This window comes from Urocampus carinirostris, chromosome 7, assembly GCF_059441175.1.
Source record: "Urocampus carinirostris isolate Australia breed hairy pipefish chromosome 7, RoL_Ucar_1.0, whole genome shotgun sequence".
Lineage (NCBI taxonomy): Eukaryota > Metazoa > Chordata > Actinopteri > Syngnathiformes > Syngnathidae > Urocampus > Urocampus carinirostris.
In genome coordinates, this window is record NC_142355.1 from 37,705,343 (window position 1) to 37,724,390 (window position 19,048).

The 19,048-nt window shown below is 37.5% G+C and overlaps 1 protein-coding gene across 1 annotated transcript in view; it reads left to right on the forward strand.

Moving 5' to 3' along the window:
• The first annotated feature begins 856 nt into the window (after positions 1–856).
• The window catches only part of LOC148363262 (GTPase HRas), a 37,762-nt gene continuing 19,570 nt past the window's right edge, over positions 857–19,048 (forward strand). The window contains exons 1-2 of the mRNA XM_088340883.1: positions 857–1,148; positions 16,282–16,431. Of these exons, the coding sequence (XP_088197009.1) occupies positions 16,321–16,431 (111 nt within the window). The 5' untranslated portion in view covers positions 857–1,148; positions 16,282–16,320. The remainder of the gene's footprint in view (positions 1,149–16,281; positions 16,432–19,048) is intronic.

Below are 19,048 nucleotides of genomic sequence, written 5' to 3' on the forward strand. Positions count from 1 at the left end.
ATCGAATTTAGACGAATTATTTTTGAATTAGTCTAATTAGTCTTCGTCGAGCCTCCCTCTCATTCTCCCATCTCTCTTCTTCCGTATTCCGGCCACGTCTTTTCACAGGCTGGGGTATTGGCTCCTCCTGCATGGGCGGGCCAGGAACTCCCCACGTGGCCCCCACCTAGTCGCCACCTCGTCTGACCGGTGCGTCACAAAGACCCCTCCCATGGGGCGGGTCAGATGCCAGCTTCACCACCACCTTGCCGAAAGGCGCCACCACGTCTAAAAAACTCACACCAACAAACCTTATCAGAACAACTTCTCCAAACAATGTCTCCTTTCCTGCGTCCCAGGCTCCTCCGGCGTCAGCCCTTGTCCCCGTTATCAAAATACCCCAGCCAAACCACTCCACACTTGGAACGGTGCGACCTGTCATCGAACTTCAGCCTCCTCTGTGAAAAATCTTCATTGCATTCAATAACTGTAATTTGTATAACATTGTATGAAATCCCGTATAGTCAAATAAATAAAATGTAAAATCCTTCAAGAGTGACACGCTACTTTTGGGTGACTGAATTACTTTTTAAATGATGTAACTAGTAACGGTAACTAATTACATCTTTTTAGTAACAAGCCCAAAACGACTTATAACTCATTTGGATCGTACGCTATAATGTTGTTGTCTTATAGTATTCAAAATAATCAAGAGCTTTACTTTGAATGTGCGGTGTAAGATTTCTTGTTTAGGGTGCGCGCTCCCGCGATGTGCGCGGCACCGGCGTGTATTGCGCGTGCACGTCGAGGCGGTTCTGCGTGGGTCTGCGCTGGGCGTGGGCTACACGCACTCCCACTGCACCCCCCATCCCCTGTTCCCCCCTCCCCATCCTCTTGCCTCTCACACTGGAGCCACATTGTTCGACGTGACCACATTTCGGTCGAACCGATAATGAATGCCTCCGATTCCCTCTGTGAAATTTAGCGGAGAAAATCTCTCGGCGGATAAAACACATAATTCTGTTATTTTTTGACTACCGGAAACGGTGCGAAGACTGTTTGGACATTTTACTGAAGAGGGAACTTGAGTTGGAACCTCTTCTTTAAATCTCCATTTTCTCATACTACGACAGACGGAACATTGCCAATTAGAACCCGCCCGGCTTGTTGTAAGTACGCGATGAATACGAAAATAATTTCTCTCCGAATTCGTGTCCGCCTTTGCACCGCATGTTGTTATGTCTGTAAGCTAGCATTAGTGAGGTTAAAATCGACAACCACCTCTCCTTTCCATTCAGACGCCTGAATTGAGTTCCTGCGACGTGTGCCTTCCTTATTATTATTCCATGTAGAATTGTTGGTTGTAAACAACGACCTCTAAATAGAAGTGTTCAACTTGGAGGAAGGTTCCTGAACGTCTCGTTTACCATCAAGCTCAACACGAATCATTCAAATACACTATTTGAAAATGCATAGCGAGAGAAATACAAATGTTGCCTCGCAGAGGGGGGGAGACTCCCATATCAAGCTCCTAGACACCCATATCAATGTTGGGAACACTGCAAATGTATCACTGCGGAAGTTGGATTTCTTCACCGGTCTCTAAGACTGTTATGCTGCCTACCGAAAATGTTGCATGAGGAGGGGCTGACTGAAAGCACATTGTCTAATTGCAGGGTTTGAGGAACGTATGCGGTCATTGGCTATTATGCACCTGTGCATTGCGTAAAATTCAAGAATATATCCGTGCACTTTGCAACAAAGCCTGGTCCTGATAAACTGTAAAATACAGCCATTTATGAATAGTATTCACTTAACGGGACAAAGTCTAATATTCAGTGCCTCCAAGTGGTACCCAAAAAAAACCTTCATTCAGTAAAATAAAACATTGTTTTGATAACTGGCAAAAAATACACTAACTATCGTACTAATGGTAATTTTTCATTCGTATTCTTAGGTTGTGAAATTTGTATTTCTTTTACACAGTGGAATTCCTACTTAGTAGTCGCTGCCATGTTTGTCTGGCATCTTGCTACTACGCTGTGCACCTCCAAAGGTGCACAGGATTTTTTTGTCTCATTAGACAATCCCGTGCCATCTACTGGTCAAATATTAAAGGTACATTGTGTAACATTTGACTACTAGATGTTGCTGTATTGTGCCGTGCTACAAAGCTCAAGAAAGAATATGAACTACAAAAGAGTGAACAAAACACACCATTTTACTTTTCAATTTTTGTCCAGCCTTTTTGCAGTTTTTGGGTACCCGTAGCAGCAAGATGGCCAACAATCATGCCAGCTCCCTTTAGGTCACTGGTTCTCAAATAGTAGGGCTCCCTTGGTGTGGTTCAAGGCTCCACCAAGGGTGTAGCGTTTGACTTCAGGATTTTTTTTACTGTCTTAGAATATAGTGCAATTGAATCTCTACTACTTTAGGGGGCAGAAGCGCTCTCATTGTTGAGTATGCGTTCAATGATGTAGCAGCCATGCTCTGCAATGACCAGGCTGCAATGGATGTTGCAATAACAAATAATAAACAGATATTATCTACATAAAATATAGTTTATTCATATGCTATAGAATAAGGGGGTGTTTTAAGCTTGGATTTAAACTTTTCCACTGAGGATCGAATCTTATAGGGAAGAGCATTCCACAGCACCGGGGCCCAAATGGAGAACGCTCTCAAACCTGCGGATCTCTTGGCCTTTGGGATCACGAGTAGACCAGAATTTTCAGAGCTAAGGCTCCGGACCGGAACATAGAGGGAAAATAAATCTGAAATATATGAGGGAGCAAGTCCATGCATGATTTTGTATACCATCAACAGAACCTTAAAATCACATCTTAAGCTAACAGGGAGCCAATGCAGGTCAGCCCAAAAAATATTTTTGGGGGATGAAAAGAAAGGAAATGGGGGATAAATAGGAAAATGAAAGTCTTGAAAGGTAAGACAAGAAAGTTTAATGAAGCTTATGTAGCAATCAGCTTCATTTCGACTACTGTGTTAGACAAGGAAACATCGGTATGCTTGCTATGTTTAAAGATTTTGTCAGCGGATAGCATGAAGCCAAAAAAGAATAGCTGTTCATGACATTATATCAAAATCAAGCTGATAAAATTATTGAGTGTGTTGGAGGGGGGGAGGCGTGACAGGAAATAATTGAGAAGCACTGCTTTAGGTGAAGCTCATCTTATAAATAAATACCAATTCAAAAAGTATTTTGAAAAAATGCACCTTAGTATGATTATGATTCATGAAGTTCAATGATATTAATTCAATATCGTTGTTTTTTTTCCTAATTAATGACGTTTTTTAAAACCACAGATATTGAATTCCTTCACCGGGCTGTAAGACTGTTATAATGCTGCCACCCATAAATGTTGCACGAGGAGGAGATGACTGAAAACAAATTGTCTAACTGCTTGGTTTGAGGAATGCACGCCGTTTATTATTCACCCGTACATTGTATAAGCTTGTAGAATATTCTATATCTGTGCACTGTGCAGTAAAAGCTGCATTCGTCCCTGGATCAGATCTACTGTAAAAATACAGCCAATTAAGATTCTTACAGTCACTTGGTATTTACTTAAACAAAATGTGATTCGATTCTACTTCTGAGTATGATTAGAAAGCGGAACAATTCAATTAAATTTTACTCAGAAGGGTGACGATTTGATTCATTACAATATCATTCACTTTTCAAGGCCATGATACATTTACTTTTGTTTAGTTTTAAATTTGAATTATCTTCATTCTCACTGATAAAACGTAGTAACCCTTGTTTACAACAGGTTTAGACATGGCTCTCCAAAATAAACACGTTTTGAAGACTTAAAAGAAAAAATAAGATAAAAAGAAAGGCAAAAAATATCTTCAAGGTAGTGCTTCGAGAACAGCATAAAAATAGTGCAAAGACAAACTAGTGCAATGACATTTAACAGCAACATAATTCCAAGAGAAATACACGAATACCCATTTTTTTATCTATCTACCTTGGTCATATCCCTCAAGAGCGGTGACCGACAGAAAGACACACACATACAATAACAAAGAAAATAAAAGGGAACTAAATAGCAAAAAAAACACACATATGGCCAACCCAATTGCCCAAACACCCAAACAAGTTAGGCACCTCGGCACCCAAGTTGGTCATGCTTTCGTCCCTCCAGATGGAATGGGACACCAGAAAGCGGCCATGTCACTCGGGTCAGGGTGACACGACACACTCTTTTGTTCAACAGCAGGGCCTGACAGCTTTCACTGGTTTACCTCTGCCGCATCATACGGGTGCCCAGCTCATCCTTAAGAACGCGTCCACAATCCCACTATCGATTTACAGTCAAAACGGGGTATGTTGTTGTGGCACCTTGACTGTTAACTGGAGTCAAATCGGTGTCCTATATGTACTGGACTGATCTGAGATTTGTTCAGTATTATCTCGTCTCTGCATGTGCGATAGTTGGCTCTGCATATTGAATACATTAAACAATAACAGGAGTTCCATTTTATCTCCGAACCATACTGTATTTACTCATGAACAGAGTCCTACAGTATATGGCTCGCGAGCCATAGGTTCGCAATCCCTGGTCTAGAGTCTAGATAAAGGGAGATTACCTGATTTTCTGCCATATTGCTGCTACGGATAACCAGAAAAAAACAAAACTTTGCCAAAGTCGCAATGCGGTTTGAATGTTGAAAAAAAAAATTCCAATTACTTTGATGATAAATTAATACCGAATGTACAACATATGTTAATGACTTACTTGATCACTTGAAGTAATACTGGAAGTTATTTGAGTTGAGGTTTGATAAAGCTGGGCAACTAAATCAGAAAAAAATGGTGCAGTTAAACCATTTTTCCTCTCTTTAATTTACATCCTTCCTTGTGCTTTGTAGCACTCATATTTGGTTTGATTCTAAATGCAAAAAAAAACGTGATTCGGTTTTAGTCAAAAAGGTTATAATTCGATTCATTAATACCATTCAGTTTTTAAGGCCATTATGAAATCACCTTTTTGTTGTTAATTTATGTATAGTTGAATAAACCTTTAATTTGCCATCACATTCTAAAAAAAATCTCTTCAATACATTTATTTTTTTAGGTAAAAAATTCGGTCTGATTTTATGCCCTTGGATCTGATTTTATGCCCTTAGATCTGATTCATGCCCTGTCAACTTTTAAAAACAAATAGAAGAGCTTTAACATGAACTAAACTATGTCTATAGCTAGTTAACTAGTTATAGAATATAGTTATTGGAATTTACGTCAGTTATATTGCCCTATGATTGTTGGACTTTTAGGTAAGGATGCCACACATGACTGGCATAAGCTTGCATTTGTACTCGTGACTAGCTGACAATTGAATTTGTAGTCTAATGGCAAATTCCAGAAAATAACAAAATCTCTACTCTGAAACAAATTTATGCCGATATATTGTTTTTTTTTAATTGTCATTAATAGGAGCCGGCGATATTGGGAATTTTAGTATAGATTGATCCAAGTAAATGCATGGTAGTATCGATCAATACCAATCCGATACCGACCCTTTTGCCTGAAAACGTCATGATCATTGAATAAGTGAACTCCCAGCCCCTTAATGTAGTTTGGATTTATGATACACAGCGCAACGATTTTAGACACTAAAATGTTTAATTTAACAACTACAAACTTTTAACACTTTAAAAAAAATAAAAAGGAAACATTTCTTACAACCGTTTCAGAACAAAAGCTAAGACAGTCAAGAAAGCGGCAACGTAACGAAAAACAAATTTAACAATGTCAACATGTCAAGTTTACATTCCATTATACAATATTTTCAAAATAAAGTGAAAATAGTGTACTGTAAACAATACAGTCTAAAAACCTTTGCCGGATTAAAAATAAAATCCTTCTACTACAACAACTGTTATAGAGCAAATGCCAGGAGAGTCAAACCCCACAAATCACCAATGTAACGAACAAGCCCTTTTAGCTCTGTTCTGTTCCAATAGTGACAATGGATTTACAGGTTTTTGTTCAGCAACTGTACCATGTTTACATTTTTGATTGCAGCCCGTTGCTCTCTGTTGGGTGAACTTTTTACATGTGTTTATGTAAATTTACCACAGTAGCGGACCACTTTACCACACAAACGACACTTGGCATTGTTCTTTTCTGTTTGTTGTTGGCAACAAAAAGTCCACACAGCGATGCTCTTCCCTTTTGCCTCGTATTTAGCTTCTGGTGAGAGTGTGCACGTATGTTTGGCCATCTCTTCTGCCCGGCAGGCAAGATGCAGCAGCAGGCCAGGTAGAGAGAGGTGCTAAGAGTTACATTTTTTTTTATCGTTGTTATTATTATTATTGATGTTAAATAAAACAACACAGAGTCCGTTCATTTTGACCCGAGGACAACAGGAGGGTTAAGTACTCACAAAAGAAAAACTAGCACGGAATGTGCCCTTTTGCATATAATTTGCAAAACTGGTCTAAAAAAAATCGCAGTTAATTTTTTTTTTTTCTAAAATCTACAATCTTCAATATCACACTGTATCCTGTTTGTACTAATGCTAGCTTTTAGAAACAACTGGTTTCCATATAATAGAAATATAATCAGGTATTGGTCACAATGAGTTGTCCTTTTCTTGTTGTTCTTCCATGGAAGGCAGGTTTGCTTTGCTCAAAGTAGAATGCACCATATTATCCGCACTCTTATGCAATTTATTCTGAGTCATGACACTAGCTAAGTGCTTTTGTTAACATGACGAATGACCTGCACTACCAACAATGCCTATGTGTGTCACTGACAGACCGTCATCAGAAACACCTAGGCATTTGGTGTTTTTCGGTATTAAATAAAAATTCCATGAATAATGATGCTGTTATCTTTTAAAAGAGCTGTCATCTGGTGTTTTTCGGTATTAAATAAAAATTCCATGAATTAAGATGCTGTTATCTTTTGAAAGAGCTGTCATCTGGTTTGATAGAAATTGAGGTTGGGCACTGCAAAAAAAAGGAAAGAAAAATAAAGTCATCAAAGAAAGTATTTGCACGTGAAATGTTGTTGTTGTCTTATTATTTTAGTATACAATTTTTCTCAATTTCGTTTCTAAGATGGTTGCAGCTCTACTCTGCAAAATGTCAAATGTAAGAAAAAAATATAGTGAAAAAAAATCTGAAAAACATATCTTTAGATGGTAAAAATTTGGCCTATAATCTACAAATGAAACACAGCTTTTTGCAGTATGATGGGTCAATGAATTTTGGATGTTTACTGCTGTTTTCTGAATCTTTTGTGGTAGGGTATACATTTTTTAAACATAATACAACATTTTTTCTCTCCAGTGTAGACGTGTATTTCAATTAGATCAAAAGAGTACTAGGCTTGAATACTGTAAGGGAAATTATGGTCCAAATTTGCCATTTATACTATATTCTATTCAATATATATGTTTACATTTATATTTCTATAGTGCTCAATATGTGTGTGGTTTTACGATTTTGCAAACACCTTCAGGGTCAGGAGAGTAGGTTTCCCAAGCCAAAGAAACTTTGTCTCTGCAGCCTGGAGGCCACTGGGGGGCTCCCTATCTGTTATCAAACGGGTGCACAGAACTCCTTTCAGCTAACCCATACAACCCAAGGACAGGAGCATGAGCTTCCCAAGCCAAAGGAGCTTTGTCTCTACAATTTGTAGGTCACTGGTAATTTTCCCAAGACTTATATCTATGTGCCAACAATAAACTGATGTGATGTATCATTAATTATACTTGCACACCATCTAGCGACCAACATTATACACTGCATTTAAATATGTGATTCCTGCCTAAACCAATTAGAATGCGCTTACATGCACGTGTTTTATCCTATCCTCCAATCAGAAATCTATGAAGCCATCTAAGAGGCTCACGCTTCAGTCCGTGGGATTATTTCATAGCAATCCAAGAACACATGTGCTTGCTTTTCTTTATTAAACGAGTTTGATTGTAACTCAAAAGTGTACCTTTACTGCAATCTGACATGTTAAAGGTATAATGGCTTGGGCCATAACATAGTTCTGCCCTGCAAAGTCTTTTGCAGGCATAAGGTATGCTAAGTTCATCAGGGATCATGGCTCTTGTTCATCTGTGGGACATTCTAAAAAGCTAGCATCCAGTGCCAGATGACGCTTTGCCTGGTAGAGACATACTTTTCATATTTCCTGGTAAGGATCGTTTCCACAAAAATAAAATTTACAAGAAAATGTTTTATCATTGTGTTATATGTAAGGTATATTTATTTAGTTTAGTGTAAAAGCACTTAAAACCACAGGATATGTTTCCTTTAAATTTGGGTCATGGTCAACAGCAATTCCTTAACTCAAATCCCCCAATATCATGTCAAGAACACAGAGACACTGAAGATAAAAGTTGGCACAACAAAAAGTAAAGTCAAGTACCAATAAATTAAATAACCAACAGACACTGAAGTTGTGTGTTTGGTGTGCAATATTCGTAACCTGAAGTACACTATTACTTTGTTTTATGGGGTTCATCAATTTCCATCTGAACACCTCCGATCACTTAAATCAGTGGTTCGATTAGCTCTTTATTTTTTATGCCTGTCTTGTTTGTCAATTTCCTCTTTGCTCGTAAGAAGACAAACCAGAAAGTTCAGGTCTAATAACAGGCGCTTGGTTTCATGGCCTAACCTATTGTCCTTTGTGGAGGTCACTTGGCATTTTCATAACTCTTGCCTCCTCAACTTCGCTCCAACTTCCCAAGGATGGATCCACAGAAAATGTTGAGATGAGAAATCTTTTAAAATGGAAAGTATTGGGTGCATAGTTGCTGACTGGTTTGTACAGCCGTGTTACAGGTCAGAGGTCCCAGGTTTAATTCCACACAACTGCTAGACCAATGTAGCCATAAAAGCATGAGAGATCATTGAAACGGCCCTGACTTTGAGAGCAGGTTGTCAATTGACCTGAGTGTCAACTGTTCAATTCCCAGTCATGTCTGTCATATATTGTTTAGTTCCTGGGCAACACACTTCACACTCTTTACCGCTGGTGCAACTCATTCTGGAGAATGTTTGGTGCATGTGTGAGTGTATGGGTGTGTTTCCAGTACAGTGTCTTTCTCTATAAATATGCGTATGCATATGCTTGATGTTAGAATTCAATTTTTAAACACGTCCAAAAATAAAATGGTTGCAATGGCTTGTTGAATGTATTTGCGATGTTTTGGTGTTACACAAAACTTGTGACATGCAATGCATGCCTAGAGAAAATACTTGTTGCACGTTTTTGGAGTAAGGCAGCACATTTTCATTCACCGATCATACTTTGTATTTGTTTGAATAATGAATAACAGTTGTGCCTATTTTTACTCAACTTACTCAAAGTGTGATAGAAAAGGAGGAGGCACTGTTAAGTCCTGCAGGAACCGGAGCATGACAGTATTTATTTAAAAATTTGATACAGATAATCTTTTGTGCCTTTTATCCGCTATGACATAGAATAGGATAGAATATGCCTTTATTGTCATTGTTACAATATGGGATATGTTGTGACAACGAAATTGGACATACTGTGTACATATAACTCATTGAAACATCAGAGCAGTTCTGTGTGTAAACCCCTACTGTTGTGTCTCGAAGAAGGCAAGAGCATCTCTTAACATTATGAGCTTTTATATTTATCCCCTTCTGTGGATTATTTATCAGCTGATGACATGGCCTAGTTTGAGATGAGATAGCAAGGCTGTCTGGTTTCTTCCAATCTTGCAGCAGCGGTAGTGATAGGTTCTTTTGAATTTGGAATTTCAACAGCCTTATAACTAATGTGTGCTTTTGATTCCATGTGGTAGCCATGCACAATCGTCTTTTTTGTGTGCTATCAATGTTCAAGCAAATGGTGCAACTACTTAGTCTGGGTATGTTTCTCTTATTTTGATAAATTGACACACTTTGACCAGTTGACACTTATTGTATGTTTCTATTTTTAATGTGGTAATATTGTGTCTTATTTTTAAATAAATAACCTTTTTAATTATTGGTAAAAATGCATTGACCATTCTGGAGTATTTTGAAGACACGTAATCAAGTCAGCTTCTATTTGACCAAAGCCTAAAGGTATACCAAGAGCTACATTTCTGCACAATTTGATATCATTCAACACAACTCCCACTTGCACCACACTTTATCGAAAAGAACTGACGACAAAATCCCATGGCGGCAATCATGTTTCCATGTCACAATGGTGCCTGCAGCAAATTTGGCATGTGATCAATAACAATGCCTTGCCATTTTCCGTTCCTTTCGCACCATTATGTCCCTGTTTGATCATATGTCCTTCACAAATCAACGCCGACTTCGCCTTCCTCAAAATTAGTTGATGTTGTTACAACAGAAGTGTTATTCTTTTGTGATGAAATAAGAATCCCACCTAAAACTACTAAAGTAGAAGTTCAAGTAAATAACAGTTAATACCTTCACCAAAACATTTCTTGGTTAAGAAACATCAAAGAATTCCGATTCTCAAATCTTCCTGATTCTGTCAAGCTATGCAAGCGTTTACAGCAGTGAAGATTGGTTATTCAAACTTAATGACTGTCCTTAGTTATGGAGTCCACCTTTCAGTCAATCATTAACATCAGTGTGCAAGGCATGGCTAATCTTTGTGTTTGACACAGAGGGAGTTAAAAACAAAGCACTCAAGAACGTGGATATACTTCACAGATCTGTTTATCTCTATTGTAAAGTCTTGGAAATCGAGATGATTCTCACTAGCAGTGTAACATGGCCTTATTAAGTCTCTGAACTTTTGTGCAGTTTTCTTTATGCATTTATAAAGTAATGTATCGTATTTTCAGGACTATAAAGCGCACCTAAAACCCCTATTTGGCCAGTAATTTGGCAGTGATCCTTATAACCCTGTGTGCTTTACATATTGCAGAATACGGCTGATAAGATTGTAAATGCATACAGTAATTATTGGTATGCGTTACCATTTAAGGTATAACGGTAAAACCACATTTGAGCAAAGATTGATCAAAATGACAAACATTGCTGACCTAAATTGCAAAATATCGTATGCAATGGGAATCGAACCTGAGTATTGGCAGTGAGAGTGCCCTGCTTTATTCCTCGACCCTGGCTATTTCAGCTGAAAATGAAAATCTCCATTCTGATCCCTGTAAATTCTACTGTGACACCATTTCTATGATTTAATGACTGTTACATTCGTACTGCATTTTGACTGTAACCATGCGCCCCTGGCTGAATGAGTGTGCGGTCGGCACTAGGTTACCAGCCCTAACTTGCATTTGACGTCATCTTGCCAAATCTTCATGAAAGCTTTTTTTCTTGATGCTTACTCATCATGCAACATCAGGAATTCCATTAATCTGTTTAAAGGTCATAAAGACCTACAATGGGAATATCGACAAAAGAGTCAGATAGTTCAGACAAACCCCCCTTAACATTCCCAAAGCTTGCAAAGAAGCAAATACGTGTCGTAGACACGTGCGGATGCGGTGTCCGTACGATGTCACTCAAATCCATCGTTCCAAATATCATTCTGAAGGTTAAAGTCTTGGGATTCAAGAAATGCCAACTATTCCTTAGTTTCTATTTTCTTTTTCGCTCGCAACTTTACTGTGCATATGACAATAAACACTTGGAATTGAGTTTAATTTAAAAATAGACACTCCATTCCATCCATTATCTGCACCACTTATCACAGAAACATCGAGTTCAGCCTGAAACAAGATACAGGGAAAATATATAGCCGGAGTAGCTCACCGAAGTCGTTTTGTTCAATAATAATGTGCAACCATGGTCCTGTTATATCCGTGAGTGTAGTAAATCCAGGAGAGTAAAATATTTACAAATACAGAATGGTTTCCTCTATGCCGTAGACAACCGAACTTGCTATTCACATTCATCTTTTTCTGCCAATTGCAGGCTTTGTTTTGCCGCTTTAGCCTATGCCAGCCTGTAAATGATAAAAAGGATCCGCCCCCTTTACCTCCGAATAACTTTAGCCAATAGTGATCGATTCAAATGATGATTGACACATTGGTTAGCCAATGAAACGCCGGTAAATAAATCCCAGCATACACCGCGGACTACATGGCGTTCGGGGGAAAATCTAGTCGGCGGCTGCTGCATTAGTTGCAAGACTTTGTGACTTAATATTGATCCATAAATAAGGCGCACTGTATTATAAGGCGCATGGTCAGCTTTTGAAAAAAATAAAGGCTTTTAGGTGCGCCTTATAGTGCGGAAAATACGGTATATTTTATCTCATAGAATATTTTGTTTTGTGCACTATCGTGTATCTTTCCAAAACTTCAAGATTTGAATAGGAGGGAAATTAGAAATTAGATTTTTTTGATTTATCGAAAAAATAATTGACCGATCGATTATAAAATTAATCGTTAGTTGTAGCACCAATATATGTATGTGTATATATATATATATATATATATATCATGGGTGCACGCTATACGCGAGTGCACATCATACACAAATAAATGTCATTTGGGGCGGCAGTAGCTCAGGAGGTAGAGCGCTCGTCTTGGGATCAAAGGATCGCAGTTCGAATCCCGGCTCGTCCGTGTTACATGTCGAAGTGTCCTTTGGTAAGACACTGAACCCCTAATACCCCCAATAAGCAGGTTAGCGTCTTACATGGCTGCAATACAAGGCCGCTATTTGGAAATGTGGAACACATTGTAAAGCGCTTTGGGAAGTCATTGACTTGAAAAGCGCTATATAAATGCAGATCATTTCATTTCATTTCCTCATGAGCTACATCTGTGGTCTCCAAGCTTATCTATACAATTGACCAGTTTGTTGTGAATATTGACCAGTTTAATGACAATATTTTCACAGATGTTGCCAGTCAGCATTAGACATGTTTGTACTGGTCTCTATCGTAACATCTACCTAAACCGCTGACATGTCATGTCGCGTCCCAAGTCAGTAAAAATACAAACGCTTCAAATAAACAGACCAATGCAAAAAGGTTACTGTTCTGTGGTCTCTGTGCACTATTTGTCGTGTTCTAGGCCAGGTGGTGGGAACGCAAAATGTTGAAAGAGCCATATTGGCCCAAAATAAAAAACAAACTTGTCTCCGCAAAAAAATGAAAATCTTTCTATCTATGTATTTGTATACCAAAGCCATATCCCTCTCGTTGGAGTTGGCTTGAGTTAAGAACACACTCACGTTCACCAAACATTCATTCACCCTTGCTCTTCCTAAACTGACACCGAACATTAAAGCCACAGCAGAACAAGGGGTGAGTTGCCCATCCATGCAACCCTTAATCAGCAGAGGGGCCCGACATCATTTACTGGTTTACCCCCTCTGCATCATATGCGTCAATATCAGTCATTCTTAACTATCCTTTGCCATTCACATCTACAAGTAGTACACACTTTTGAATCCATTAAATTAACGGACCTCACATCCAGAGCACTTTTCACCCCATCCATCCAACCATATTTGGGCCTTCCTTTAATTCTATTTACCACCACTTCTGCACTACATACTGTTAGTCAAACGGCCTCCTTCCATTCTTTCCATATGCCCAATCCATCTATCATATAGCTTTATGTAAGCCGTATATTATAATGAACCCAAAACGTGCTGTGTGTATCTATATTAGCTATATTAACCTACTATCAACATGACTAAAATGAATGCAGCGCATCCTCTGGAGAATGATGCACCACGTGACTCCTCTATTGTAAGATACTTTCTCAAGTTTAACGTCATTGCAATAATAATAATTTACTTTATGTTTAATTTCTTTGATAGAATTAAAGCAATGAAATGAATACATTCAATACTTGATGTAATTTACATATTGAGGATTCGAAAAACAGCTAAATGGAACGTGCATAAAATGCCTCTTATCTGGGCAACAAAAGACGAGATAAAACCGTGAAAAAATATATACTATTGCGGAAACTGAATATATACAGTGAAGAAAATAAGTATTTGATCACCCTGCTATTTTGCTATTTCTCCCACTTAGAAATCATGGAGGGGTCAGAAATTTTAATCGTAGGTGCATGTCCCCTGTGGAAGAGATAAACTAAAAAGAAAAATCCAGATATCACATTGCATTATTTTTTCAATGATTTATTTGTGTAATATAGCTGCAAATAAGTATTTTAACAACAGAGAAAATGAATGATAATATTTGGTATTGTAGCCTTTGTTTGCTATTACAGATGTCAAACGTTTCCTGTAGTCTTTCACTTGGTTTGCACACACTGCAGAAGGGATCCTGGCCCACCCCTCCACACAGATCTTTTCTAGACCAGTTGGGTCTCGAGGCTGTCGCTGAGAAAGAGTTTGAGCTCCCTCCATAGATTTGTCATTGGAATATTTTTTAATTGCACTATTGTTCTAAAGCACTTACATTCTATGCCAGTTTCAGAGAATTACAATGCCCGTTTATCCTGACATTCTTTTTTTATCTTATTTTTCCTCTTTGAAGTCTCATATTTAGGGCTGAAACTAACAATTATTAATAAACGATTATTCTGACAATTATTTCTTCAATCATTTGATGAATCAAATGAAAAAATACATTATTAACTTTCACTACTTGAGTCAAATATTGAAATTGTCCTCACAATTAAGAAAATTGTGCGAAAAACATTATATTTTACAATATTAAAAACTTTTTAAAAAGTGTTTGTCAAATAACTTAACAAAAGACAAAAATGCAAACAAATTAATAGTTTACACCTGCAAATGTATAAAATATGCTTTTCAAAAGTGCAAAAAAATAGGTATTTTTGTTGCTTCAGGGGACTTGAGATTTTGGAACAAGAAACAAACTGAAACCCAGTAACATAATTTTCAACATTAACAAGCAAAAAGTAACCACAATCACTTTTGCTCACTTACTCACGCTTCCTTTTTCGAGAACTTTGCATTGCAATGCAAAGATGTGAGCATGTCAATGAGGATCTCAGTGATGACAACTGCTTGCTGTGGCGTGGATGATTCCTCTTATCATGAATCATTGTTTTCTGTTTTTTATTGATATAACAACGTATAGTATGAGTATTATTATGGCATATGGCACAATTTATAAGGACACAATAATCACCCTGACTCTAAACTTGATCTTTAATCTTAAACTTATTAACACCATTGTGTGCAAGTTGAGCTTTTTTTATAAAGCATATTCAAACACTGCTAAAGCAACTCCCTGTCGGCACATGTTTATGATAATATTGTATTGTTCAGCTAATTTCTTGTGTGTGTGTTTGGTACAAATTATTTTTTTGTTCCTTTTTGTCAATTAGTGGTTGGTACTGTTTTTTGTGCTGTGTGAAATAAACCTCTGTCCACATTTTAGGAGCAGGCCAACAAATAATAAATTAAAGTCAAACATTTTTCAACTCCGTAGTCCAAGAACAGACTCAATAGCATCAGTAGAACACAAAATAAAAGAAGTACAATTATTGGTCAACCGCAATGTCTTTAACTAAAGTACTTAACAATTTTAAAACAGTTTGAAATCAAACTGTTTTAACATTTGATGTTTTTTTTTACTGCCGTTTTCCTTAGACTGCATGCATTTATTTCAAATACATTTGGCAGGCACAGCCTGGCATAACACTCAAGCTCTCTTCTGTAGCAAATACATGCAATAAAATGTTAAATTCATGCCATCAAAACTGTACACAGTTGAATGTTACTTGAATCTAACCGAAGCGAGTCAGACTTTGTTTTGTTTAGCTGTCTGACCGTTCTCTTTAAATGTTCATGCATCACAGAGGTATCGTAATCATACACAAGGTCTGCTTTGCAAACTTTGCAATTACGGTAGTTAATTTCTTTGGCGTACACTGTCTTAAATGCTACCAAACTTTGAAAATTTGGTATATATACTTTTTATTCATGCTGTAGTTTTAGTGACGCTATTGCGGATGAGCAACTCTCTTTAGAGAATATGTTTATATAGAGATGTCTCACTCAGTTGAAAAGATATAATTTATTGTCTACTATATTCGCAAATATTGTCGACAACTTCAACTAATTATTGCAGCCCTAGTTATTACATGTTTATCTTGGAGTGCCAAAGCTAATCTCGTTGTAAACACTGGTCACGTTGTTATCTATGTCAATGAAGACAGTTCTAATACATAGCAATAATAGTAATAGGAGTATATATTTTTAATGTCATGGATTATAGTACATTTCCAAAATTTTCCCTAAACATTTCGGATGTCCTGTGTTAAAAATGTGTATTGAGTTTGTCCCGGGACTAAATTGCAGCCTGTCTCTGCTTGCTTTTCTTCTCTGCAGCTGCAGCAGTGTCTGTGTATGTGAGCCGAAACAGTGAAGATGACGGAGTACAAATTGGTGGTGGTGGGTGCTGGAGGCGTGGGGAAGAGTGCACTCACCATCCAGCTCATCCAGAACCACTTTGTGGATGAATATGACCCCACTATAGAGGTACCATTTTGTTAGACTTCTATTTTTTAATTCCATATTCCTGCATCGATTCACCTGGAATGCTGCAAATAGAACAGGGGGGGAAAAACCCTCTGATTCGCGGGCGGCGTTGGGTTGAACATTTTGGCTGAAGGGCCAAAAGGAAAAAAATTTATAGGTTTGATTTTATATTTGTATCTACTTATACAATCAGCAATCTGAAAACTTGGCAGTATATGGAAAAAATAAAGACTGTGGGCATATTACATTTTTTTTTTTTTACAATTATTAAAAAATACATCTAATTTTGGCATTTAAAACAACAAAAGAATGGCGATAGGTATTTTTATTATTATATCCATAAATAAACATGCAGAATCTTATGATATTCATTGAAAAACCCAAAATGCAATGTCATGCAGCCCTCGATGACCGGAGTGCCCAGGTTTGGTTTGAAAAGTAAAAGTACTTTACTCTATAAACAGTTTTTTCTACGAATAGGTTTGGTACTGTCAAATTATAATTTTAAAAATAATCTTGCTGCATGTATTGCACTAAGGAGCGTAAAGGATTTTTGTTTTTACTTCAAATGATATTTGGTTGCCATAATGTAGACGTCATGAAAAACAGATTTTTCCCTTCATTTAGGGAGGGCTAGGCAACCAAAGATATCGAAAGAGCCATATTGGACCAAAAAAGGGTCTCAGGCTGTAAAAAATTAAAAGCCTTTAAAAAGACTTGTCTTTCTATAATTATTGGAAAACGTTAATAATGGCACTTTTCTGTTACTAATCAGAAATCAAAAAACAAAATAATACATTTTTGAAAAAGTTCCAGATAGACACTAGGGAGCGGCATGCAGCTCCCGAGCAAGTTTAGCGGGTGAAGAAGTCTATCTACTTTTGTAGATAGACAGCATCTTTCTGTGCCTTTTGGGCCCGCCCGCCAGTGTCTGCCAAAATGTACCCTGTTGAGACATCCTACCGTAGGCCAATCTGACATCAGTTATATTTTCTTTATAATCAAGTAAAACCAGCAACATTGAAACTCAGACTTGTAGCAAACAGAACTTTTAATGATGATTTGGCATGCATATATACACTGCGTGATTACCATGGTCTACAATAACCACGCTAAAACTTTACCACAGAAAAACTCGCCAGGCTTAAAAGCTACGTAAAAAAAAACTGTATTTTTGAAGCATTAAAAGAGTCAAATAACACTAAATAAAACCAAAAAGTAAGTACTCACTACTTTTCAACTGAATGTATCATCACTTTCAAAGGCACATATGATAGGTAGGACGAAAACATTACCAAGATGAGTCAGCATGCACACTGGGCATTGGTAGGACGTCTCGATGAGTAGGAAGGAATCTCAGAACACCAATGCCTTTTGTGATCCAGAGCATTTTATTGGAATGATGGCTTTTAAAGAAAATTGAAAATTAAGATTTGCACATACATACTGTAGGTTTGTCAAGCTGTTATACATATGCGTACAACTCAGACCTCAACATCATTGACGCACATGAAGACACAGGCAGAAAAGAGGTGGCGGGCGATTGTTATGCTATTCAGAATGCAGAACACGATGCACGAGGAAAATCTGCGGAGTAGCGAAACAACGATAAGTAATCCGCCATACAGCAAACGATTACTGTATATACAAAATATGTTAATTAGCACAGTCGCCTGTTATTGCTTTATTCCGAATATTTATTTAATTTGTCAGTCCAGAACTCAACGTGTGTACACCTGACCGACACTAATGCCTCATGTGTGGCCAAAATTGGTTTTGATGACTTTTTGATCCATTAGGCAGTTTGAGGAGTTTTAATTTAGAGCTCTGAACATTCCATTACCATAACAGCTATTTTTACCATTGCAAAAAGCTTTATTGTGCGGGTTTATTCATGAATTATTGACTGGATGATGTCCACATAAGTACAATTTTCTAAAAACTGAAGACAGATTCTAAAAAAAAAAATACTCTCCTTGCAAAGTTTTGTCTCCTTGTCCTCCTCCCATTTTCTTTAGCTTTTTCTCACCACGCCTGCTTCTAGGCAGACAATGTCCTTTTTGTCTATTTGCATTCCTGTCTCCTATGGTCTGATAAACAAAGGGAAAGCCACTCCCATCCCATGTTTTTGTGACTGCAGATTTGAGGGCTACACACTGACTTGGTTGCTTGAGGGGATAGTTCAACCTGGAAATTGTAAGTGAAAAAATCAAGTAGCTGTTTTGTTAAAGATGATGAGAAACTATAGAGCTGTTTACATTGTTATTGTATACTAAGGCTGGCACGATTGAAATTGGATCTAATTTTTTTCCCAATCTTTAATTTAATGAGTTTAATCAACTTCAAGCAAAATAATAAAACTTTAATATTCTGTAAAAAAAAACCTTTAGAGAACATTTCTAAATTGATTATCTGTTTCTGCATGCACTTAAGATGAGGGATAGACATCCTTTTTCGCACAGAAAATAGTGTGTTTTGGGGTTTTGGAGAAAGTAAAAAAAAAAAAGCAAAAAAGGGTCCTGAAACAATGATATTGTGGTCACGTCACGTCCAACGTACCATAAGCCTTGAGAAGTTTGCTCCACACGGGGGAGGGTTTGTGCACGGTGAGGCTGCC